We start from the raw sequence: 26,607 nt of genomic DNA, 5'->3' as shown, positions 1-26,607 counted from the left end.
AAAGCTGAGTTAGACCTCTGACCTCTTTCTCTGTTTTATTTATGACATGTTCCTTAGTCTGTAGCATTTGAAATGCAATCTAATACCGGCAAATTACACCGTCTCTGATGAATGGTCTCTGAGATTTGCTAATATGACTAATATGTTTTGGCTTGTGGCCTTCATCAGGTTTATCGAGAAGAATATCACAAACATATTCTATTAATGTAGTGGGCTTACAGTTTGCTAGTATAAGGTAAGCATGGCTCTTTACTTATCATTTTACTGGCTAATTTGGCCAAGAAACAAGGCTGGCTCATGGAAAAAATGGGCAAACCTTCTGTTATCTAGATTCTCTACATATGAGATGAATGTATCAGGCTCATGTATGCAGTCTGAAAGCCCTGACTTGTTAGCATGCACACCAAAATGAAAATGAAACCGTGATGCTGCCATTACACAGCCGCCATGCACTCAGTTTAAAATGGCTAGCATAAGAAGCAAAAGTCTCTACTTGAAGCTGCTGTTCTGTTGCTGTATCCTACTCATGTTTGCTCTACTAACTTGTGTAAGTCCCTGTTGTTGCCAGCACTTGTGATTCTTCTCTGCCACTGGCTGTGCATTCTGGTTACTCAACCCCCCAACCTCAGTAATGTGGCCCCACTAGACATTTCAAAGTAGAGTGCTTGTTATTTTGTCAATTCAACAAATGTACACTATATAAGAAGTATTTACTAAACAGTAAAGATAAGGTTTCATGGATGGATTCATGGAAATGAGGGTGAAAGCTGTTAAAAGTGACCTTCTTTGTTAATACCGCAAGCAAACCTAGAATGCTTTGCAGCAGGATCCAAGACGGCCACTTTTAACAGCTTTTCCACCTGACTATGTTGAAAATGTTCCATAAAACTACAGGGTTGGTTTACCATGTACTAATAACACCTTAAGGAGTCCCCAATCTAAAACAGGAAGTGAGTTTAGCCAAGCAGCACGTCTCTACTCGTCATCTTTTGTTATGGTTTGACTGAGAGCACCCTGGCAGTGGAATTTACCTGCTGTCTGTTTAAAATGATAAAAGTAATTTGAAAAAATATGTTCTGTAACACCAAGATATGCCAAGAAATCCACATTATTAATATGTTATCATGGAAAAACAAGCATTTGTATCTTGAAATAATGAGTTAAATGAGTCCAAAGCTTCAGAAAACAACCAAGATTTACTTTGATATCATTATAAAATTGAGTAAAATTAACAGTATAGCTGCATGTCCTTTCCAGGCTTCCATAAAAATGACTAAATTATGTGTTCATATTGAAAATTGAGCATGCTACTATAAATATAATCTTTAAACCCATAGTTCTTGTCCTCCATGTGATGGTAGAATTCCCAGACTGTTTAGATAGCTGTATTAAGTTACCCTCTGAATCACATCTTGTAAGCTAACATACACATGCTCCCTCAGGCTCATACCTCATGAGCTCGTCATGGCCATATGTCAGAAAAAAGCAGCAGTTGTGGGTATCCAATGACTTCTAACACAGCAGAGGAGGAACAAGTGTTACATATTTGCTGGGTGCAGCTACTTTGAGGTCTCCTTTGTGTTATTTTATCATCATAGCCGACAGCTGAGATAGCGAGCACTCAACAAAAGCGCCACAAACAGTCTACAGAGATACGGCTGGGACAGGAAACCATAATAATGACCCCAACAAACATGTTTTCCTGTTTAAACCACCCTCTCTGTTTAGACACAGTGGAGATCTGAGTGTGTAAAGCTAATGGTCAGGTGTTAATGTGCAGTCGATGGCAGCCACATCCCGTCTCAACAGCAATGCCAAATGTAGCTCCTGGGTGCGTAGTTGCCATGGAAATCCACAGCCAGATCCTGTGTTTGTCTGTGGCGACGAGTGAAAGAGAGATAATTGAGTCAGTCGGCTTTCTGAGGAAAACCAAGCAGTGACTGAATGTCATATGCAACAAAGAGATACACTGGGAATGGGCTGGACTGATACATGGCTGCTCACTTAGTTCATTTATAACGAAGGAGAGGGTGACTGAGGGGTCTGCTGCCATGCTAGTGACACTGTGGGGCTGTGATAAATGCAGGCATGGTCGCTTAGATGATACTAACACTAGCAGGTGTATTGTTTGGCATTTTCACTGTGCATTTAAGCAGGCCAATGTTTGCTTACAAGTGAATGGTTAGAATTGACTTGGAGGTCATGAACCAAACTGTTAGAAGAATCAAGAATTTGAGGTAATAGTGGCACTAGAGGTTGGAAAATGAAAAGCTGCCTTACCAGTAAAAGCATGTTGACATAAAGCTAAAGAGATAACCATGTGCCAACTGCCAACGTGCCAACAAAGAGAAGCAATTTGTAATTGTGTTGTTTTTTAACATAACGTATACCTGCATTGAACTATCTGAAAGTCAAGGGATCAGACGACACACCCTCAGACTACATCCTCCCCTGGTTTCATTAATACCTGCAACAAATTTCAATGCAATAATTTGAACAGTTAACCTCACGGTGGCGCAAGAAGGAAAGTCATAGGTACACCAAAATTGGTAGGATTTTCTGTCTGGAAACAACAAATGGGTGTACCAAATTTAATGAAATTCTTTCAAACAGTAGTGGAGATATTCCAGTCTACAGCAAAGTGGCACACTGTTTATCCACACAGACAAGACTTGGGCAGGCCACCCTTGTATAGTTACAGCTACAAGTAAATTTAATGACCATTTTTATGCTTCCTTCTGATAAATGTACCCATTAAGGAGCGGCTTCCAACATTAAAAATTACTCAGGTTTTCCACAGGTTCTTGCTGCCAATATTATCTTGTACTCCTACACCCTAGGGCGATAGTTACAAGCCAATACCTTATCAACCAAAAGCCTTCCAACATGCAGCTCAAATGATAGAGTATCGAGTGAAACATTTCCAAAAGCAAGTGAATTTATTTGAACGTCTTTATCCAACAGACTGCTGATGAATACTGTTCAAAGAACAGAAAACTCCTCCAAAAACTAAACACACTGAATGAGGCACAGTGAAATTGCAAACCCTACCACCCAATTAAAGTGTCATTCTTTGGGAAAATCTGCTGACCTGTTTGAGAAACTCGAATCAGTCACCAGTCTAAGGAAAATATCTCCTTGAGCTCATGAATATCCGCAACAAATATTAAGGGCATCTAGCGGAATATTCTTAATTAATTTCACAATAGAACTGAAAGGCCAACTTCATGGTGGCACAAGGGGAAAGTCAGGAAAGCACTAAGTTTGTGGGATTATCTACCTGAGAAGCATGAATGGGCACAACAAAACTGAGGACCAAAGTTGTTGAGATGTTAAAGTCTAGACAAAAGTGACTTGCTTTGCATCATGAATGTCTGGAGTAAATTTCAAGGCCTTTTACCAGATTACTGGTGAGATACTTCACTATACAGCCACTAATTCAACTTCCTGGTGGCACTAGAGGGAACGCTTGGGGAAGACCAAAGTTGGTTGAACTGTCTGTCTGGGTATAATGGATAGGTGCACCAAGGTTTGTGCCATGTCATCAAACTGCTGGCTGAAGTGAAGTGTTAGGGAAACCATGCAAAAGTCAGGGAAGTACCTAAGTTGGTGGTTTCTCTATCTAGGAACAATGATTGGGTTAACTTAGTTACAAGACATGCCATAAAACAGTTGTTGATATATTGAAGTCCAGACCAAAGAAAACCTACTTACAGGGCTTTATGAAAGTTCAGGGATAGTTAAAGTCTTTGGACTATTCTCTCTTGGCATCATGAATATCAGAAGTAAAGTCCAAGGCCTTCTACTTGATAGCTAGTGAGACAATTCAAGAAAGAGCTAGAATTCAACCTCTTCTTGGCGCTAAAGGGAAACTCAGGGGACTACCAAAGTTGGCAGGATTCTTTATCTGGGTACAATGAATAGGTGTACCAAATTTCATGTCATTATACCAAACAGTTACTGAGATGTTTCAGTCTATACCAACGTGACCTTCTCGTTGACTGGCATTTCTCTGAACACTGTTGATCAGTTTTTACAAAAGGACTAGAATTTCAACCTTGTGATGAGGCTAGGCGAAAGTCAGGGAAGTACCAAAGTTGGTAAAATTGTTTGTCTGGGAATAATGATTGGGTGTACCAAATTTTGTGTCATTCCGTCAAATAATTGCAGAGATAGTTTGGACCAAAGTGGCTGATGAAGCTAAAATGCTAGAATGGCTAAGTACAATGGATGTAGCCACAAGCTAAGCATGACTAATCATCTCTAACACAATGAATAAGGACACCAAGCTTGCTAATGGAGCTTTGACAAAGTCACGTGTGTCTTGTAAATGTTAATCACTCCTTCAGATAATCAATCCAGTTTCAAAGAAGTGCCTTCACTTAGAAAAGAGGCTTCAGGAGACAGCTGATCAAATATGTCTGAATTCACCCAACAGAGCGCCGTGTGCTTCATAATCTCCAGAGTATTCCAACACGCCTACAGGAGGACAAGTTTAATGTGAGGGCTACAGGGAGAAACAGTCTCCACAAGCATCCGGCCGCCCAGCACCAGGGAGTGACTCAGCAGCAGCTGTTGCCATGGGATACCATGCAGGACACATCTGACACCCCCCCTCCTCCTCTACCCATGCACCCATCTGCTGCTGCTCCACCTTAAATCCTCCTGTCACTTTCCCGGGGAAGCTCTGTCCCAGCATGCAGAGGGAGAAACTGGCGATGGGAGGTGTTAATCCCATCTGTGGGAGGACCTGCGAGGCTTTGGCCCGAGTCTCTCCAAGCGTACTAGCCCACTGACCTCCACATCCACCCCTCCTTGTTGGTGCAGATTAATGCCTTATTAAGAGCAACTGACTTAGCAACAATCCACTTATGCTAACTGTAAGATTTGCCGACTATTGCAAGGCCTTAACAATCTTAACTGTTTGCCCCAAAGGAAAAAACAGCCAAGAATGGTCCAAGATGCTTTATCTCACTTTAGCATGCCTTGTTTTAGCACTACAGTAGAAATGAACTAATATTAGCTAATTCCCCCAACCAAAACACACCTAACTAGCTTAAAAGTGCCTGCTAATGTCTCATGGTGCATCGCCACTACATCCTCCTAAAGATCAGCTAGAACCCAAGTAAACAAAAGCAACAAACATTGGTTTTCTAGTGTTTGCTGTTTACAGATATTAGCAATGTCATGCTAATGACATTAAGGCTTTGTAGGTGGTGGCTAATTTAGGACGAAGTAGGTTAGCAAAGAAGGGCTGAGTAAATCTCCCGCTGCGGCTTCATCTTGGGTCAGGGCATGCTGACCCATAAGCCAATGGTAGCCAATACATCAAACCAGGTGATAAACACAAGAAAAACCTGCCTTTTTTGATATTTTTCCAGCTAATTTGGTAAAGACGTGCAACCAAATGGGATAAAAATGAGCGTTAAAATGCTCAGCAGACACGATCTACTTCCTGGAACACCAGATTATTTTGCTTTGAGCTTTTCTGCAATAATCACCAGCTTTAAAAGTTTTCTGCTGACTGCAGCGAACAACTTCAAGTAAAAACCTCCTTGACAGGCGGTCTGACAAGACGCTTTCAGCCTTTTTTCCCTCAGCCACAGAGGGATGCAAACCTCATCTCCTGTGCTGCTAAATCCCTGCCAGGCTTTCTGCAGAGACGTTTAAGCCTTTCAATAGTGCACAGCCTCATCCCTTAAGTAACACTGAAGGATTGTTTGGCATCTGAAGTGTGAAAGTGGGTTACAGTAAGATAAAGAGGCTAATTTTAAGACACAAAATTACATAAACTGATAAGAATAGAGATTAAATTAGGGATTGTGTTTAAATGTGCAGCTGTGTTGCAGTGAAAAATGACTCTGCAGAAGGATTTTTTTTAGTAACAAATCTTTTTTATTACAACATTTCACGGTTTTCCATTTCTGGTAATGGTTTGTGGCAGAGTTACATGACTGCTGAAACTCCAAAGACTTTTGATCTACGGTTGAAAGCAAATGCATGGAATCAATTTCTGATATATATAGTTTTTTTTTTTTTTTTCAAAAGGTTTTCCTTATTTGAGACAATTCAGAGACAGATTGCAAGACAGAAGCTATCCCGAATCACTCCGACAGAATTAACCGTAAATAAGGTCCATTTGAGCATCTCCCACATCAAGATGGAATCCGTTACACTTAAGTTTTTATCATTGTGTACATACAAAAAGAAAAAACATTGTGATAGACAACAATATCATTTTTGGGGCATTTACATTTTGGCCAGCGTACAAACAAATTTGTGCATTTCCCGAAAATTAGAAGACGATAAAAACAACAAATAAAAAGCTTGACGCCTCGGCTTCGGCGCAAAAGCAGCCACATAGGAAGTTGGGTACTGGTGGTGAGACGAAGACGAGCTTCCTGGGACGAGGGCCACACCCTGTCCCTAAGACCTCTCCGCCGCCTGGGTGATGCCAGGTGTTAGGGTGCACCTCCTGCGGCCCCCCCTCCTCCGTCTCTTCCTCATCGTCGCAGAAACACAAGGTGGTAAAGGGAGACGTTAAGGGGGGCACACAGCCCCGACGAAGGCTTCGTCTGTCATCGGGCTCGGTTATTGTTGTCGTTTCATAATTTTCGGTTACAAAGTTATACAGCTAAAAGAAGTGACTGAAAACAAGGCAATGCGGGAGGAGGAGGGGGTGTACAGTGCATGATGGGAGGGAGGGACTTCACGACGACGACGCCTTCTCCTGTTCGATGGCTGTGGAGGGAAAAGGAGCAGAAATCAGACTCAGATCTGGAGAAAATGTGCCCAGCCTCTTTTAAAATAAAAGCCTTACTTACTTTCTTTTGTTGGCAGGGGGTTCTTCTCCTGCGTCTCCGTCTTCTTCAGCTTGGATTTGTCGAATGTGTTGACTTCTGACATGTCAGCCTTGTCTGCCATTGTTGCAGGTGGTCTGCAAGATCAGGAAGTGGGCAGACATTTTAATAAAACACATGCAATCAACAAGCAACAACTCACATTAATCAAAATTAAAAATGCAGCCTTGTCATGTAGCTATGTTGTGTTAAAGAATCCACCCAAAGCACGTGCTGCACCCTGACTTTGAATCATCAGAAGGGCGTTGCCTAAATCTCAGTAACGGGACTACTTTTCCTCTAAAATATGCATCCGCCTCCTTTTGTTCGCCTGCAGCTCTGCCCAGCGTGATTTGACTGCCTTCCATCCCCGTTATCCAACACACAAACCCCACAGGGATGATACACACTCAGTAACACACACTGACTCACACAAACAGAGAGGGGACAGGCTGCTCCAGACAATGAAGCCAGTCCACAACGCCTTCAAACCCTCCACATTTACATAACAATAGGAGTTCCCATGCTGGGCAGAGCGAGGAAAATGTGGAAAAAAAGAAGCTTGAATGCAAAATGATGCAAAATTATTCCAGAAAATGTTAGATTTATTGGTTAAATGTTGCTTTTAGGATGTCCACGCACATGCAACATCCGCAAATTCACTTGTCACGTACTTCTCCCTCCTGGGGGTGCAACGTGAAGGAACCACCGCCCAGATTGGCATGCTCACATGCCCCCTTAGGTCTTAAAAAAGCCAAGTTCAATGCCAAAACACGCCAAAATTAACCGCTAAAACCGCCGGGAGTGAGAATAAAGCGCCGCGAGCGCACCATTTTCATAACGGAACCAGGCGCGTGCATCAACAAAGGAAACACGTTCAGATGGATGAATGTGAATAAAGACAAAGACACATGTCCACCATGCTGTCAAAACACACCCTTAAACGCAACATATCAACCCAAAAACCAAGCTGCGTTCACGTAAAATCAGAATAACCACCTCTTTCTTCCTCTTTATCTTTATATCACATTTCCCTAAACGCCTCAATCTCCATCCTCGCTGTTTTCTCACTCTATTTAGCTCTAGGATAAAACAATAGAGATGAAACGATACTTACCAGAGTGTTTGCTGATGCCTGGGTGTCTCTGGTCAGTGCGGTAGGTGCAGCAGTAGTGGCGCGTCTTTGCGCAGGCATTAGTTATAGTCAGAAATATGCTAATGACATCTGACATCACCAGCTCCCTGCCTCCAGCCCCCTGCTGGTGAGACACAAACCTTCATCCTGAGACTGAAACTAAACACTGGAAACACCTTAAGAGAGGCCTCATATCATCAGAATCCAGAAGGGGAAACAAAAACAATGATTTACAGCTTATCTGTGCTGAATTTATCACTCTATCTGCTATTTTCCAACACTGTTAAAGTCAGTTTACCTTCCAATACTAATGCTAATTATCACTTTATATGTTTAGCTTAAAACACAACATTATTACGGCTGTATTTGATGAGTAAACGGGTTTAAAATATGATTAAAGTGGCTCATTATCTCTATGACTTTCATCTACCTGCAGCTGCAGAGTCATGTAGAAACAGCGCCATCTGGTGGCGGCTTCACTGTTTCAGGAGATGAGAGCGTGTACATCGTGTATATGATTAAATAAAAAGATTTATCGCCATGTTTTATCATTTTAGACCACAATTATTAACCGTTTTCAAAGTACACTGTATAAATGCACGGGTAAATTTTTGTCTATTGTGAAAATTACAGCTGTTTCATTCATGTATTTCTTTGTTGATGTACGTACGCCTGAGAAACGTGACGTATATGTAGGCGCATGCCACCTTGTGGTTGTAGCACGGAAAATCAATAAATGTCGGCCAGGCTAGATATATTTTTTGAAAATTAAAAGAATGATTATATTCGAATTGGAAATATTTATATACTTGCTGTATTTTTAAAGGGATAGTTTATTTACGGATGCCCGAAGAGGACATAAAGGCAATGGGCTTTATTTAACTCCCTTTTCCCGCGAGAATGAGTGAATTTTGGCTGTTCTGAGTCAGGTAACATATCCATTTAGTTTTTCAGCTTTCGTGGATCTTAAATGATTTTATTCCCAAAAAATCCTTCCACAAAATCAACTTAAAGAGTTAAAACAATAAGTAAATAGTCTAAAGGTAACCAGAAAGTTTTGCCCCAAATGATTATAAATAGTTGAAATAATTATTTAGAATATTTGGATAGTTAATAGAGCAGGTTAGATCAAGAAATGAAAGCTAACATAAACCCCACTTAATCATTTTTTCCTAAAATGAATAAATAAAAATAACAACACATTTCCTCTTCTAAACAAAAATCTACTTACTAATCCAGTTTAGCAGGACATAAATAAAAACACAAAGCTATGTCACCTTTCTAGCTGCTGAGTAATTCACCATGAGAGTGAGGTCATTGTGATGATATCAGGGTTATCTCAGCCTCAGTTTGGTGACTACAAACTTTGATTGCATTATGGGAAATGTAGGACACAATTTTTCACCATTACAAGAATTGTAAAGCCACAAAAAATGAGGTGAACAATTCACTTGCACCTATCATGTTTCAAGTAAATGTACAAGTGATAATGATGACATCACAGTGACATCATCAGGGTTATCTCCCAGTGATCTTGCAACATGTCACTGTTTTGCATTATGGGAAATGTAAGATAACATCCACTACCATCATACAAATATGGAAAGAAAAACATATCTGAAGAAGAGATTATCAGAGTTGCATTATGGGAAATGTAGGATGCAACATTTTTTAAATTAAACCAAGTCTTTTACACATTCACCAGCTCAATAAAACAAAGTAAAGTCAGGAAGAGGTTTTTTTAAGCCATTGTCAATGCTTTATTGTCAACAAAACAGCTTTGTTACATATAAAAAAATTAAATCACGCCTTTTTCCATCCATCTTTTTTTATTTTCAAATCCACCAACAGGCAAACAGTGAAGCCTCGTCTGAACTAAAGTGACCCATTCCAGCTGTGATGAGGTTTCTTTTTTACAACTCTGTTGAAATCTTGAAATAACACTACTATCAAGCTTGGGCTCTCCTTTTTAATGACCTTTTTGAAACACGGGTAAAGCACCCAAAAAACCTCGTATGAGACACTTATTTCTAAACAGACCTGTCGATAGCTCATTGAATTATATAGAAGGGCAGGAAAGAGCAGCATGTTTGGGGAGAAATTACCCTACAGAGATTAAAATTTTACTGTAGGCAGCCAAAACATTACAATCAGAGCGTTAGCAAGTTAAGCTTTTGTTTTCATTATTTTAGCAGCTATTAAGGCAAACACCTTGGGAGGAAAGGTGCTACATTATCACATATTTATTTTTTTCGTAAGCAGAAAAAGCCAAAATATTCTAATTACATAACTTGGAGGAATGATTCATTTAAGTGAGGTACAAAAATTAAATGTTACATCATAGACCCTTTGGTTAAAGTGAAGGCCAGAACTCGGCTGTATGAAGTGAAACAAGAGAAGAAGAAAAAGGAACTCATAAATACAAACGGGTCTCCAGATGAAGTGAGATTTCGTCTCCTCAGAGACGGCGATCGTGAGGGCGCAACCTTTAAACAGTCACATGTGGTTGGCTGAAAACCATCAGGCCAATATTTTGCTGTTTGTTTTGTTTCTGAGCCTTTCTGGAGAATACGTGGCAGGAGAAGTACCGCAGAGAGGCTCGAAGAGGAGAAGAGAACAAGAAAAGGCTCCAGGTCTTTACAAAGGAACGTGGCTGAAGAGGTAGGACACGGACTCGCCGTTGTGGGTTCTCCTGATCGCCTCGGCCAGGATCATTGAGATGTCAATGACCTGCAGAAGAGAAAGGCCAGTCGGTTAAATCTGAGGCATATTACAACATGAATCCTACTGTAATCAGTGCTTTCTAATCACATCCCCACTTCCTTCTTTAATCAATGATGCAGCTTTTTTCTATACTTGACTTGGGCTTTGCTCACAAAAGAAAACTCAATGTTTGAGAATGTAGGGGCAGATTTCTGACCCAATTACGTTTAACTAACTTTAAAGCATCAGAATTTTGTGGTAGTAATAATCAGTCTAACCACATGATGGCACTATTGTAAAACAACTGATCACATGCAACTGTTATGTCAAAGGTGGCATTTTATCAGTAGCAGAGCTACTGCTCATGTGTAGCCTGTTTTTAATGCCAACATCCATATACTAACGTCACCATGTGACATGTTCTTTAACACAATTTAGCCCTTTTAGATGGCTGTGTCACCTGTTTTGGGGAGCTGTCACATCAAAGATAGATATAAGACTGCTATTTTCAGAGTGTGGGAGCTCTAATTTTTTACTACCACGTTTTCCAGTGGTATAACCTCCAGTATGCTCATTATTGATATCATTAAAACTCTCTTCCTCCAAGGCCACAATGACCACAAAATCCTGAAACTGACATGTCCTGTTGACAACACTGGTGCTGAAAAATGATCACCACCATCAAACACAGTTGTGCATCAAGTTAAAAGGAATCTGATTTGTTTGTGAAGAGCATAACAGTAATGATTCAATCTTTAAGGAGATGCTGGTGAAATGAGAGTTCTCTACCTGTATTTTGGGGCACGCCTTCATCTTCTCCTCCTGTGGGATGGTGTTGGTCACCACCACAGCCTCGAATGGGGCGCTGTTGATGCGAGAGATGGCCGGACCGGAGAAAATACCATGTGTGAGGATGGCGTAGACTTTAACTGCTCCAGCATCAATCAGCCTGAGAGGAGAAATTAAAATAATTAAACAAATTAAGAGGAAATGCTTTTGAAATGTATCCAAAACACATATCGCAATCTCAATCTGTCTGATATTAATCAACTGCCCTCATCACACCTCAGACTGTGATCCCAATTAAACCCAGACTACAGCTCAGCACCCTTTGCCTCCAAAACCTCGCTCTACTTTATGACACGTAACAGAGTAACAGAGTTTAACAGGTTAAATTAAACTGACTTGTCTGCAGCGTGGCAGATGGTGCCGCAGGTGTCGGCCATGTCGTCCACCAGAATGGCCACACGGTCTTTAACGTCCCCGACTAGCACCATTCTGTCCACCTCGTTGGCCTTCTTCCTTTCCTTATGGATGAGGGCAAAGTCCACATTGAGACGGTCTGCGATGGACGTCACTCTGAACAGACACAGAACAATCAGACAAAAACATTCAAAGCTAATCTGATCTTTTTAACATTTGGACCTTTTTTCATCCCTTTGAGTTCTCTTCTTTCATATGATGATAAAAATGTCACCAATTAACCTTCACAGCAAACATGCACTTCTCTTCAGCATGCATTATTTTCTGGATGCCTGTAACCCTCGTCAACAAGTCTCTGAAATCTCACAGACTCTTACCGTTTTGCTCCTCCTGCATCTGGAGAAACGATAATACAATTCTTCCACTCAGGAATATTTTCTCGTATCCACTGTAGTACGGCAGGCTCGGCGTAAAGGTTGTCTACAGCAATGTCAAAAAAGCCCTACAGAAAAAGAAAGAGTAACTTTATTGAGGCTGAAAGACTTTGTTAGTTTTTAAACATAATACAGTTGAAGAAAACTTCAAAAGGACTGGTAAAATTCAAACTAGATCACTCAAGTCCTGTATTGATAATAGCAATAAAAAGCTGCGTGATGGTGCCATCAGTGGGAAGGAGGATCAACACAACCCCAGCTGTGCTCTAGAAGTCTTTGTATTTATGGATGAAATTCACATATTAAAGGAGGAAATGTGTTAGACATTTCACAGTTTCAAGCATTTCCAAACTCTATTAAGTCTCTCCTGACTGAATTAAAATTATGCAAGCTCTCACTGACCATCTACTCCACCAACCAGCAAAGGACGGCACAGAGGGAAGACTGGATCAGCAATAACGTACAGAAAGTAAAGCTGTTGGATCTAGATGGCTTGTTCATTCTAGAAAGTTGGTCACCAGAAAATTAGTTTGTTAACACAGGCCTAGGGTACTGTCTGAGAGATAGAAGGGTTGCCACGAGGGATCGGTCATGCTGAAAGCGCCTGAAAACTGCTGCTGGTCTCCTGGCATATTCGTTGGGGTAAAAAGGTCCAGGGTTAAGCTTGACTCTGGCCGCCCTCCTCCTCCTCTCCAACCCTGGGTTGTCTGATGAATCCTGAGTGTCCTACATGCTTCACACGTCTGCATGACTACATGCATTTCCTTACGCTGCACTAATTACTAGGAGATAGATGTGAATTCTACTGTCAAATTTCAAAACAATGCCCCTTGTACCCCCACGCATAAAATCACAGTCATCAGGCTGGACTCCATGAAGTCAATATTTGTAAAAATAAATAAATAAATAAATAAATAAATACATAAATAATAATAAAAAACAGAAATTTTGAGATTGAGCATGTCAGATGAGTAGGAGAAATACTAAAGTAAATGCATAAGATGACTACGTTAGTTGTAAAAACAATGCAACCATCTAGCAGAAAAGGCAAGCATGGAAAAAAAGCATGATGCAGATGAAGTTTGCACACAATTAAACCCAGTTAGACATCTAAAGAGGAGCAGGAAGTAGTCTGAACTTGTTAGTACAATACAGACACACGGGGCTGTTATAATGTTGCATACAAACCTGGATCTGTGATGCGTGGAGGTCCATGGTGATAATGTGGTCCGCTCCGGCCACAGACAGCATATTTGCCACCAGCTTGGCCGATATTGGGGCTCGACTCTGAGACAAGCATGAAGACACAGTCGCTTGAGGTGAGAGTGCAAAGAATCTTTTTAAAAACCTGATCAGAAGCTTTTCTTCTGCCGACTTAAAGCAATCAGTTTAAAACCCCAAGTTATGTACGGCCTTTGACGCTCTGATTTAAAGTGAGCTGTTAACAAAACTCTCGACCACCTGGGTCTGATGGGACAGCTGTTTTTGTGCGTGAACTGGGGTGTCCACAGCCAAGGATTCACATAGCCAAATATGATTTGCAGAGAATTACCTGTAGTCGACTAAATCGTAATCATAGCGGCAGTCAAATGAAACTCTTTTGGGACAAAATTAAGAGTTTAAACATGGCGCACACTGTGAGCTCAATATGAGGAGCCAGAGTGGAAAGAAATGTCCACATCATTGAGCTGAGTAAAAGTTTAACCTTTAAGTGCAGTCTTTTGCATATTCTCCACTTTTAGACTCCACGTTTAAACAACAAAAACTTGAAGGGTTTTATCCTCCTGTACCTTAAGATACCCAGATCTTTAAAACTTTTAACAAAGGTTAATGTTTGTGTCATTTTCTACATAACCACAAGCTCTTATGGAGGACATTTTAAAGGCTGAATTGTTTATCTGAACAAGCGTCCTTATAACCTTTGAGTACAGAGCGTTGACCCATATATGTTACACGTACACATCAGTACAATAAATATAGCTTTGGTAGAAAAACTGTTGATTTGCAGGTAAAGAGAAAAGAGAGGAGAAAAGAGGAGTGTAAATGTTTGTGAAACATTCTCTCCATATGCAAACTTTAAGGCTCTATATAGACCTGATTTGTTCTACAGCAGCTACATAAACAAATGAGGCAACGCCAGATAATGATTTATGAGATAAGCAGGTTGCGTGAACCTGCTGGAATGTCTGATGGCTCATTTTTCTGAACTAAATCTCTGCAGGGTCAGTGTGCATGCCGGCCTGCAGAGTTTAGAGAGAAATACTGACTTTGATCGTCTGGTTTAGGAAGTATGGTTACTGTGAGAGTATTTTAGACACTTAGATCTGCTTATAGTTAGATTATAGTGTTTTATAAAGCATTAATTACATATTTATGGCATTTTAAACACAGATCTGCTTATAATTTTATAAAGCTTATAGGTAGATTATAGTGTTTTATAAAGCATTAATTACATATTTATAGCATTTTTAGACACTTAGATCTGCTTATAGGTAGATTATAGTGTTTTATAAAGCATTCATTACATATTTATGGCATTTTAAACACAGATCTGCTTATAGGTAGATTATAGTATTTTATAAAGCATTTATTTATATTTATTACATTTTTAGACACTTAGATCTGCTTATAGGTAGATTATAGTGTTTTATAAAGCATTCATTACATATTTATGGCATTTTAAACACAGATCTGCTTATAGGTAGATTATAGTATTTTATAAAGCATTTATTTATATTTATTACATTTTTAGACACTTAGATCTGCTTATAGGTAGATTATAGTGTTTTATAAAGCATTAATTACATATTTATAGCATTTTTAGACACTTAGATCTGCTTATAGGTAGATTATAGTGTTTTATAAAGCATTTATTTGGTATTTATAAATGTGTCATAAATGTTGGATGAGGGAGATTAATGTGATGAGTAAACTTAATATCATATGGTTCATTTCCACAAAATAATTAGCGCAGTTTGGCACATTAACCATGCTCTTGTTTGCCTTTCCACAACTAATGATCATCCAACTTTACTAATAATGATGGAAATTTCACCTCCTTTTAGAGATTTGGATCATTGGTTCAGCCCAGTAGTAAGAGCTGGCCTTTCAGCACCCAAACATCTCTCATTTAATATCTTTTTGGCCTTTTGTAAAGTCTGATAACCAGTTAAAAAAGGGAAAAAGAAAGCTGGTTCTCAAACAGGAGCTGGCTCTCATCGTCCACATAAAGGAGCCTGCTCTTAGAACCATCTTGTTCATGACTGACGCATCACTATGGCTTAAAATGAGAAGTTTTGAATCTCAATCAAGCCAGTAACCCATTAAGTTTCAGCTCAGTGCATGACATGCTGCATTTTTTGTTTCCTAATTATCAGCACTATTGCAAAGGAAGTCAAGTTTCTTTTGATATTTCAACATCCTGCAGGGACTCTAGCTCCACTCTTTAGGGTCAGACAGATACCCAAAAAGAAGGGTGCAGAGAAGTAGGACTGTGCGAGTCAGGTGTTTTAGTACCTTTCCCAACTTTTGACAGTGGAAATGCAAATAACTGGACCATACTGAGCTGAGCTGAACTGCTTGGTGGAAATGCAGCATCCTTTGCACACTACAGCTGTCACCATTTGAGAAAAAAACAAACGTTTTTATTTCCAGAACAGAAGCCATGCATAAAATGTACTTCTTATGATTTTTTTTTCAGTTACAGCTTACAATTAAAGCTCTGAAGCTTAACTTTCAAGTGAAATAAGTATTCCAGTTTGAGCCTTTTCATATAAGAAGTAAAGTGCACATGAAGTATTGTGGCTTTGGACTGATTCACGTGTTTCTACCTTGTCCTTTTTGTCCTGGCGTGCATAGGGAAAGCAGGGAATGACTGCGGTAACCCTGGACGATGAGGCAATCTTGCATGCGTTTATCATGATCAACAGCTCCATGAGGTTGTCATTGATTTCGCCGCAGCCGCTCTGCACGATGTAGACATCCTCGCCACGTACACTCTCCCCAATTTCCACACTGTGGGAACAAAAATACATCAAACATTTTAGACTCAGGACCAAATCCAGGCTGCATTATTAACATTTTTTAATAATCCTTCGCAGATTAAACTGTCATAGAGGTTATCATTGAGCTTCAATGTAACATTGATAAGCAGTGACTCAGCCTGGACTCAGATGAAACTTGAATTTTAAGAAGCAAGTTCAGGCCTGAGCGCTGATTTTCCTCTGAGGGTTTTTGGATAAAAGATTTGGAGGAAAAAGCTGCACCGTCAGGCACACATGGTCAACATCCACGCTGACGTCTAACAGGGCAGCATGTGCGTGTGAAAAATTCCTGAGTGGGATGTGTCCAGGTCCCCCTCGGCCGCAGTCATGTGCAGGAATAAAAGAGCGAGGGAGGGGTCTGTCTGTGCGGTCACAAGGTTTTTATAAGAGAGGCCAGCGCTGACACATGAGCCACAACACGTCTATAAAGGTGGTGACAAAACGGCTGACACTGGCATTGTTTTAAACTTGTGTTACAGCGGGACAGTGAGGCTCTGGACAAAACCATAAACAAAACAACTCAACCTGTGCAGTTGAGGCTTCAAATGCTAAATTCAACCGATGCAGAACGTTGGAGAACAAAGTGGTCAGCAATGTCTGGAAAGAATTAAATTCAAATGCAGTCAAGTTTCCAAGCATTGAGCTGATACTATAAATAAATAACTTGTTTAGCAACTCTGGGCTTTCACCTGGAAGCTGAACGATATTAATGCTAAGCATGGCAGAAGTCGCGTTGTTGTGTTCTGCACAAGCTTGGGGGATAACGTGCACCAAGCCTGCATCGCATTTTTCCAACTGTAAAGTGTACATTGAGCACAAATTTTTCAGAGCTGTAAAGTTGTTCATTTTTTTCAACTGTTAGCTAAGTTGTTAGCCCAGTTTAAAAGGAGAAGGTCCACAGTAACCAGATTTAAGGGCGTTCTTGTTCTTGTGTATTCAATATTGTGGATTTTATGTCATGTTTGCATGTGTACAGAAAAAGTAAACGCTGCCTTGGTGATGGACAAGGAAAACAAAAATAAGAGCAAAAATGGTCTTAGATTTAAATCTAAAGGTTTAAGCATCAAGTTGCCACACAAAAACTCTCTTATGTTGTCAAAAATAGGTAAATAACCACATAAATTACGGAGTCTGTGTTGAAAGAAAAAGTTAGTGAGTTGTCGATTGAATAGTTGTCATAATACATGGAAATAAAATGTATTCATATTGATACCCGTTTCAATACAAAAGCAACAGGGATGCCTCAGGGCTCTAACTTGGGGCCACTTCTATTTTAATTGTATATTAGTGACATTACTGAAAGAAAACAAAATTGTAAAATTTATCTCTATGCTGATATGATTGTATATACTTACGCACATATGCACACTTACGCATACAGTCAAACTCTCTCTCAACTGCAACATGATTTGAATTTATTGCAACAAAATGATTAATGTAAAGCTCCCACTGAACCCCAAAAACCAAATAGATTACTTTTTTTAGCCTGACCTTGGCTCCTTTTGATGCTTTTTTGCCTATGTTAATGCAACCCCTTCATGCATTCAACAATCCAGGTATTTTGGTATTTGGCTTGATCAAGACTTGTCTTTTAAGTCACACATTTCAAATTTAATAGGAAAATGGGGCTCCAGCTTGAGTCTTGCTTTACTGTGAGTAATAGGACAGATTATTCATGATAAAAGACTGCCTGTTTTGGATGATGAAGAAACTCAACACACATGCAACTGTTTTATATTGAAGCCCTTAGATGCCTTATATCAAAGTGCTCTTGGCTTTATCACTGATGATAGATTTCATACTCATCATTGTGACCGTTATCACTCTGTTGTCGGCGTAGGAAACAGCACAGTATTCTGTTAGTTTACAGAGCTCTCATGGGTAAACTCCCTCCTTACCTGACTTCTCTCCTGTCTAAACATCTTAAGTCACACAACTAGAAGTCAAAAAACTTGATCAAAACACAAAGGTTTAGGACCAAACGGGGTAAGGTTGCTTTTAGTGTTGCTGCACCTATCTAATGGGATTACTTCAAGTTCAAGTGACGAGTGTGTGACTATGAATGTATTTGTAATTGTTCCTTCTGTATTTTTCCTTTTCTTTCTCTCATTGTATTGCTGCAGGGTTCCCCAGTGGGTTCTCCCTGCTAAGATAAAGGGTCAAGAAAAGTGTGGTCTATGAAAAGAGTGGATCTCATTCCCAAAAATGAACAAGGATCATCAGACATCTTAAAATATGGTTTAGTAGCTGCACAGGAAAATGTTGCTCTCTGTTGAGTTTGTAGAAGGTCAGTGGCCACTAAACAAGCGGCACGACTAATTTATTCCTGTTGAGTGGGAGATGTGAGCCGTAACAAAACGGATGAGAACAAGCAGCATACAAACCATTAAAAGTAGACGTTTTGTTCTTCTTTAACAGCCTTGTGGATGGATAAATTTTAAGGTATAAATAGGCCAAAATAATCTCCATCCCTTCTGTAAACTTAAGATAAATAAGTCAATGTTAAATGATCTTTATTGGAGAATAATCTTAAGTGAACAGAGCCTGTGTCTTAGGTGTGAGAAGAGCAATTATTAGCCTCGCTTTATCACCTCTATGTCGTGTGTAAGGATGGGAACACAATCTTTGTTTTGGACTATGCTTCACCCAAACAGGAGCATTCCCCAGGGAGAAGTCTACGTGTGACTAATCTTGATGTTTTCACGGATTTCAGAGCCGCCAGCAGAGAGGGTTTTACAGCTGGGATAAAAGGGCCAAGACACCTTTAAAGGCTGTGACCCTCTTTGATTGAGGGAAACAGTGGCATTTTGGCGCTCTCTTTGGTTCACATGCAAAGTAAAGATTATAAACAACATAAAAAGCTTGAATGCTTTTATCCAGAGTGCACTGCAATACAGTGAGTGCTTCCAATAGTGACCCCAGAGGGAACCAGATCCAACTCTGACAATGTTAATGCAGCTCTCGCTGAGCAGCAGGATCACAAATACATTAACCGAGTGCACTGTTTGAATAAAGAGCACTTAGATGAGATGCTTGGAAAGCTGAATAATCACACCATCAGCTGCAAATATATTCAAATATATGATGAACTCAAAGCTGCATCGGTTCAGGTCAAAACAAGTTAAATAAACAGGCCGGTGTGATAGTAAAGGTAGCCTGGAGAAGGGTTCAAACGGGCCTCACAACCTTAACTAACTCGTTCAAGGACAGGCAGCAAAACAGACACTCAAAGTTATAACAGTCTGCAGAAATGCTTACATCAAACAGGGTACATGCTCGCATGCTGGCAGTGATTACACTAACAATCAGATTGGCTGGAATTAGAACAAATGGAAAGCATGTGATTTGAGCAGTGGGGAATTAACTAATTTCCCTTTTAAAGCAGGCAATTAAAAGGGCAACCTAGACATACTTTTGCTTTTGTCAGTTTATTGTGAGTTATCCTCTAAATTTAAGGGAAAAATATATATTCTGAACAAGTTAAATGACAGTAATTCACCTATCTATCTTTATCTTTTCAGGCTGGCCGACTAACCTAAATGTATGTCAGACGCCAGTTATCTAGCAAGTGTCCATTTTCGGACAAGCTTTCCCCGTGATACGGTTTCAAGAGTGACCGAGCTAACTGGTGTCTTGGCCTAATGCGTTTGTAGTTGCCGTAGCTAAAACAGTTGTAGCAAACTTCACGAACCCCTCTCTCCTCTTCCATTAGTATTCTTTGCTTTTAAAGAGTAAAAATATACATTTCGTATATGTATTTATACATTTAAAACAGTGCCAAGAGTCGTTAGCGAGGACAGTTTGTTTTCAACGTCTTTTAACGTACGACAGCTCAAAGTTAAAAGTCACCAGTTAACACGGTCACTTGTTGAACCAACACACCGACTCGCTTGGCCTCATTTCGACAGATGCTGAACAGCTCCAAACACTGTCAGACGTTGGGTAAAAAAAAAACTGTTATAATTAATCCAGCCAAAGCCACGAATTCACCTAGCTAACAGCAATATCCAGCTAGCTAGATGAGGTGTCAGAATGAGTTTTGTTCACACCTTACAACACTTTCCCCTCGTTCAAGTAGGTAATTAAACGTTTTTAACTTAAATTAAACAAACTTGTGTTTGCTTATCATCATTATAACATAGAGGGTATGTGTTACAGAAAAGGCTAGTGACACTAAGGCACCTGTGTGCCAAATTTTGCCCAACTCTTGTCGCCTCCCTCCTCCGTTATCACTGCTGACACTGAAAGCAGCTGTAACGTTAGCTTCGTTAGCATGATACGCAGCAAGCAACATAGCACATTACGTAATGCCAAAGCAACTCTGTTGCGTGTAGCATACTTTACTTTAACGCGTACACATGCTGGAGTATACTCCAGATAAAACTCCTGAGGTGATAAAGAGTGTTTTCCAAACTGTCCGATAAATGACACATAGGTTAGCTTGCTAGCCTGGCATGTTTACATGTGGCTAACTTGTCACGTGCAGTGTTTGAGCGCTGCCCGCTGAATAGTAAACTATTGTTAGCATCAAGCTAACCATCCCACATGGGTTACAGAGGCTGAGGCAGCATGAGCAGCTAGCCACGCCACCAACAAATATAAACACTGCTTTCTGAAATGACTCAATTCGAGGGAGTGATGTGGGAAAGAAAGTACCTACCATGTCTCCTGGTTGCTGAATTTCTTCGTTATGACTTTCCCCAGCTCCAGTCCCAGCCGATCTGCCACTTTCTGGGACAGGTCGTGGTGGGAGCTCCCGCTAAAAAGCACGATGTTAGGCATGTCCGAAAACGCGCTACAGCTGGCTCAGGAAAAGAAAGAAAAAAGAAAAAGAGAGGAAATACGGCAGGTCTCCCCACTGAAGGGTTGTGAAAAAGGGAAATTTAGCGTGCTAGTGTTGCAGTTTTAGCATTGCACTGGTGCTGCGGTGGGGACAGACAGTGTGCAGAGAGGAAATATCAGGTCAGAGTGTGCATGCTGAAGGGAAGTGCCCTCCTCTCATTGGACAGGGGTGCTTTCTCATTTAGCTGCTGTATTGTTTACTAAAAACTTCAAGGAAACATTTTAAAAACACTTTGACCTCTTTTCAAACCAGCTGCATTAAATATCCTCATCTTAAAGTGCCCGATAATGCTGTTGTGTGGATTTGCTTCACAATATGTGCCTTTTAGAATAGAAAAATCTTCTTTTCAATTATATCAATAACTGATTAAATATTATTTATTGCGCTTCCTTTCTAAATTCATAAAATAACTTATTTGTGGCGTTAACTTTAAACATCTGACACTGAAATTGATACCGTCTTATTGTGATCTAATAAAACAAATCAGCAATATTACAATTTATTTCTGTTCTATAAATGCCTTAACCTGCGTAAAACAAGCTAGAAAAAAAGGGGGAACAGAAATCAACACAAGTGAAAGTTTCACATAGGAGCTTAAAAGGTTTAATTTAAAAACTACTCTTTCATGGTAGACTTTCATAAAATTATCCTATTTAACCCTGATGATGCTATAAGTATTTACATGAGGCATTTAACTTCTCAATGTGTTTTAGAAATCTATTTTTCCCCAGAAAAACATGACACTTAAAATGACCCCGAAGTCAACATTTTATAATTATTTAGTAAAAATAGCCCAACCCTGTCAACTTGAAGATCCTGTTAGAAATGTTTGGCCTATGGTGTTTTGGCTCCCCCTGTGGACAAAATAAAACCCAATAGCTAATTTTGGCTATGAAAGTATCCTATTCTACTTTCTGTAAAATGTGTATCACTCATGAAACATTTGCTGTATAAAATTTAAAAACCTGTTTTGAGGGTTTGCTGTATTTCACTTCACCACCTACCCCTCAGCAGAAGTTTCAGGTAATAAAGTTAATGTAGAACCATTCTTGTAGCCACTGGTCTTGTTTTTTATTTTTATTCTTTGGCTGTTTGATAAAGGCATTGCAACAAGTTTTAGTCAGTTTCACACCCAGTTAAAAGCTCCTAACAGAAGCTTTAGTATTTTTAAAACTTACAGTCATATTTATGAATTTATGGCAGGTGTTTTCTTTTGTGTTTAACCTTCTTTCTCCTCCCAGCAGGGCTGAAATGACATCAGTGCTCTTAATTTACCCTTTATTCACCATTTTCAGCCATTTATGTCAGGTTAACGCTTTTTTAGGGACCATCTTCAATGATAAGGCCTCGGGAATTAAAGCTCCTGTGAAGAACTTTAGATGTAGGTTTAGAGTGGCGCCCTCTTTGGTCAAAACAGTACCACTTATCTATTTGCTGATTTGTCTAGTGTATTATTCTGTCTTTTAAAACCATTTATCGCAGTTATTTGTGGTGGAAACTGATTAAATAAAAGCTGTTTCAGGAGCGTGTATGCACTTCATGTGACACCTACCCCCCAGCAGTGGTTTCAGACATAAAAAAATAACCTGTTTGAAATATCAAATTATACTTCTGATAGTGTTTTTTGTTTTTCCAGCTCATTTAGAGACATCAGTATTAATTTCAGCTTCTTTGATTACCTTTTAAAAACTCCACACAGGAGCTTTAAGCTTCTGTCTTTTGTAATTTTCTGACATTTCAAGCTAAATTTTAAAGGGGGGGAGGAAAGGGTCACCTGATACAGCTGCTGTTCTGGACTTTGCATGCACACTTGTGATATTGAGTCTTGTTATTAGATTTTCCACTAAGTGAGGAGTCAGCTGAGACTTCATGCCTTTTTGTCTCCTCAAACCAGAGACCTGTTGTCTTCATTTTCAGCCGTGGCACACTTTCTGTGAAGACGTCACGTGCTGAGGAAGATATTTTTTCAGTTTTTTAAAGATATCCTGTAAAAAGAAGAAGCTACTCAGACTTTGTAGACTCACTTGAGGAATTTAACTTAAGGCAGAAGCATTGATTACTGGCAAAGATGGACTTTGAGAGTTTGTTTTGTTAAAGCGATAAAAACAGGGAAAGCTGATAATTCTGTTGGATTATTAGAAGTTTTGTAAGGATTAGGAAGCGATATGTTGGATTGATTTTGCCCAGGTTTGATAGTGATGTGAAACATTCCAGGAAAAGCTCAACTTAAACAAACAAAAAAAACAAAAACAGATGACAGCAGGTTTATTTTTCAGAAATATATTTTATAGATGATGTCAGAGATGAAATGTCCAAAGCGTAGGTCCCAAAGAAAGATAACATTTTTCATCAATAGAGACAAACAACAAACAAAAAATAACTTTTTTATCCATTTACATGTAAACCGAGAATTGCTCTTGAGCCACAGTGGTTATATTTATATAGAGAGAACTGGCCGAGGTGGGAGTGACAATCAAAAACGGCGATGCCCTTTTTTTCCAAATGTTTCTTTCCTGTAACAGCGCACTCACAAATCTGTGAAAGAGGAACATTCTTTGGGAGTCTTTTTGAAGGTGTGGATGTAGCAGAGGTTTGGCAGAGCGTGTTTCTCTTTAGCACAGTCCGTACATGTTCTAAGTGCCATCAAAATCATCATCGGAAACAGCGGGAACAATAACAAATGTCCCTTGAAAAGTCTTGAATTGTCACACCAACGAGGAAGAAAAAAAACATCCTGTTTGGTGCTCTTGGGAGTCGCCGCTGCTGCGGGAGGTTTGTGTTTTTATTTTTTGTCTTAAAGTCCTCCAGTGTTCTTCTTCTATTGTGCAAATACATTTTTGTTACATAGACAAGCAGGCATGCTGACTCACAAACCATGCAAAGAGTTAAAGTTGGCGCGAGCAGACGGCGAAAAAGAAAGCAGTCAAAGTTTCTACAAAAAATAAAATAAGTAAAAAAATAAGCCAAATGAAACAAGTGGAATGTTTGTTAGACATGAAAATATGTTAAATAAAATGATATCAAAATAAACATGATAGTCGCCTTGAATAAGCTGGTTAACGAAGCAGTTTACAGTCTTTGAGCGTCGATTGAAGCAGAAAAAGCTGAACATGATAGTGCAACACATGCTCAGAGAGAGAATTTAAAGATATCTGCTGAGTTTTTCCTTCTAAAAAAATCAATTTGAGCTCTTTATTTTGCATTCCCCGCCAAAATAAAACCCAGCCAGCTACATTAAACTTCCTTTAAACCTCTTTATGGATGTGTTGCCACAGTTTTAAAGGTAAGTGGTAAGGAAAAATGCATCAATTAGGCAACAAAGTGATCAAATGTTTTGCTTTAAATGTCAATTGCAGTGCCATGTGATGACTTCAGTGCAGTCGATGACGAGTTAAATACGCTGCTTTTTCTCTTTTTTTTAAGTCCATGGTAATATCGTACACCATACTGTTTGTCGCTCACAATATCATAGCTGTCATTAGTTAGAGTACATTTATAAATTTTTCCATATACAAATCTGCTATAAACAGTACATGTTATAAATACATGATTGATGAAAATGCAGAAAAAGGCTGAGAGCCTTTGGAAAGAAAGAAATAAAGAAATAAAGGAGGTGTTGCTCCTTGTTTTTGATAAATACAAGAAAGAAAGTCTTGGAACAAGAGGTGACAATAGTACTAAGAGTGTGAATGGCAGCCCTATAACTATCCAGAAAACGGATAAAAACACAGAACAAAAATCTATGGATGAAAAAGTTAGAAAAATAATCTTATACGATAAAAAATAAAAAGTGGACACGCTTACCAAACACGATTTTTTTTTCTGTTTTTCTTTATATTGATGTGGAAATCATACATGTAAGATACAAACAGGCGATTACCGCCCCGCAAAATATATTCAATTCAATATACATGACTCGCTCACACTAGCAACCAAGGTAGCTGCCAACCGGCCGATGTACGGAGAGCCGACTGGTTCAGAAATGCTCGCTTGATCCGTGGAGGGTTAAATTAGTAAACATTGAACTGTTGTACCGGGAGCCTTCTCTTAAAGGGCCAGTACGAGAAATGTCTTGCCAGCTAAGTGAAGTGAAAGTACTACTGTAAATGCAAACTCATGCTTTGGCTTTTCTCGCTTGGCTTTCTCTTTTTGGGTAAAACCTCGCTAAAAAACGTCGGGTCGTTCCGCTAAAATGCATGCTTCATGTGTTTACAAAGCAGTGACTTCTGTTAAAGGGAAGCTACATCAAAGGCTTGTTTTTGAGAGTCTAATTTTGAAGTTTCCATGTTCGCACCTACTGAAGCTGGCAACTACCTTTCCAAAGCGCTTCCTTGTGATTTTTTTTCTTTTTTTACAGAAAAATAGATCCATCCAAAAGTAAAGTAACTCTTCTTCTTCGAGAAGCTGTGCGAGACGTAAACGCCGTCTTCGTCACGTTCCGAGTAAACATGCTGAAAGATTGTTTGCTTTATTTCTAAGTCGTCCCGTCCCAAAAGGAGCGGAAACTTTTCCTCCCTCGTTTGACTTAAGGCAATCTTTTCCTGAAAACAATCCTGAAATCCAGCGGGGGACCCTCCCTCACCAAGGCACTCCTCTCACTCGTCAACCTTTTTTTTTTTTTTCCAACGACAGGCTGGTCCGGCGAGGCGACAGTCTCGTCTTCAAATCTTTGTAAAAGTCGACTCAGCTCGACCAAAGTCCACAGTGAATGCATCTTTAAAATATGATCTCAATCACTGCGATGCCGTTGGCGTCGCAGGAAGAAATAGTCGATAAAAGAGAAAAGAAACTCCCGAGCTTGCAGCCGGGATCGTCTGCTGTCCCTGGTGTCCATACTGTACGTGGTCAGAAGGCAGCTGTGTAAAGCACCGTATGTTCCTGCAGTGAAATCACACCTTTCGGCGGCAAGGCCGAACCTCACCCAAACTCCAAACACACCCACCTGCTGCCTTGGTCACAGAGTTAGCCGCAGTGGGCTAACATGAGAGGGCGAAGACTGACAGAAAAAAACGAGTCTCTTTAATTTCTTTTTTTCCCATTTTCAGTCCTCTGTCTCCTGATTGGCTCCCTACTCTGAGGCTGAGCCCACCCCCTCTCCCTCGTTATATTGGCCGAGGGGCCGCCAATCAAGGTGACTGACGTGGTGAGTGGGGTTTAGGGGGACTAAATGAAGGGGTCAGTCGAAGACTCTTCGCAGCTCAAAGAGTTGTCTCCGGAGAGGTCAATGGTAACGGTGTGACACCCCAACAGTGTTTCCCTCCGTTACAGTGGCTCCTCCTCCTCCATGGGCTCCTCCTCAGGCCTGGAGGACAGGAGAAAGAACAAAAATAAGCTTAAAGTTAAGTTTAGCACACTGTCTACCTTGAGCTAATGAACTCACCCTGACAGTGTTTACAAAGTATGTGAC

At 39.9% G+C, this 26,607-nt stretch overlaps 2 protein-coding genes across 6 annotated transcripts in view; both read right to left on the bottom strand.

Annotated features, from left to right (window-relative positions):
* Positions 1-9,710: 9,710 nt before the first annotated feature.
* On the bottom strand, positions 9,711-21,334 carry LOC121506305 (ribose-phosphate pyrophosphokinase 2). Its single transcript, XM_041782052.1, has 7 exons — positions 21,018-21,334; positions 16,145-16,328; positions 13,503-13,601; positions 12,258-12,382; positions 11,863-12,036; positions 11,467-11,626; positions 9,711-10,704 (listed from the first exon to the last, which is right to left on the bottom strand). Exons 1-7 carry the CDS (start codon positions 21,137-21,139, stop codon positions 10,612-10,614), a joined length of 957 nt encoding a protein of 318 aa, XP_041637986.1. The 5' UTR covers positions 21,140-21,334; the 3' UTR covers positions 9,711-10,611.
* Positions 21,335-23,483: 2,149 nt separating this feature from the next.
* Positions 23,484-26,607, bottom strand: part of LOC121506247 (histone deacetylase 4-like) — a 98,696-nt gene continuing 95,572 nt past the window's right edge. For all 5 annotated transcript variants that reach the window (XM_041781961.1, XM_041781959.1, XM_041781960.1 and 2 more), the window contains one exon: positions 23,484-26,502. In XM_041781961.1, the coding sequence (XP_041637895.1) occupies positions 26,463-26,502 (40 nt within the window). In that variant the 3' untranslated portion in view covers positions 23,484-26,462. The remainder of the gene's footprint in view (positions 26,503-26,607) is intronic.

This window comes from Cheilinus undulatus, linkage group 24 (genome assembly GCF_018320785.1).
Source record: "Cheilinus undulatus linkage group 24, ASM1832078v1, whole genome shotgun sequence".
NCBI lineage: Eukaryota > Metazoa > Chordata > Actinopteri > Labriformes > Labridae > Cheilinus > Cheilinus undulatus.
The sequence above is the reverse complement of the archived record's forward strand: the minus strand, read 5'-3'. Positions and strand labels throughout refer to the sequence as shown.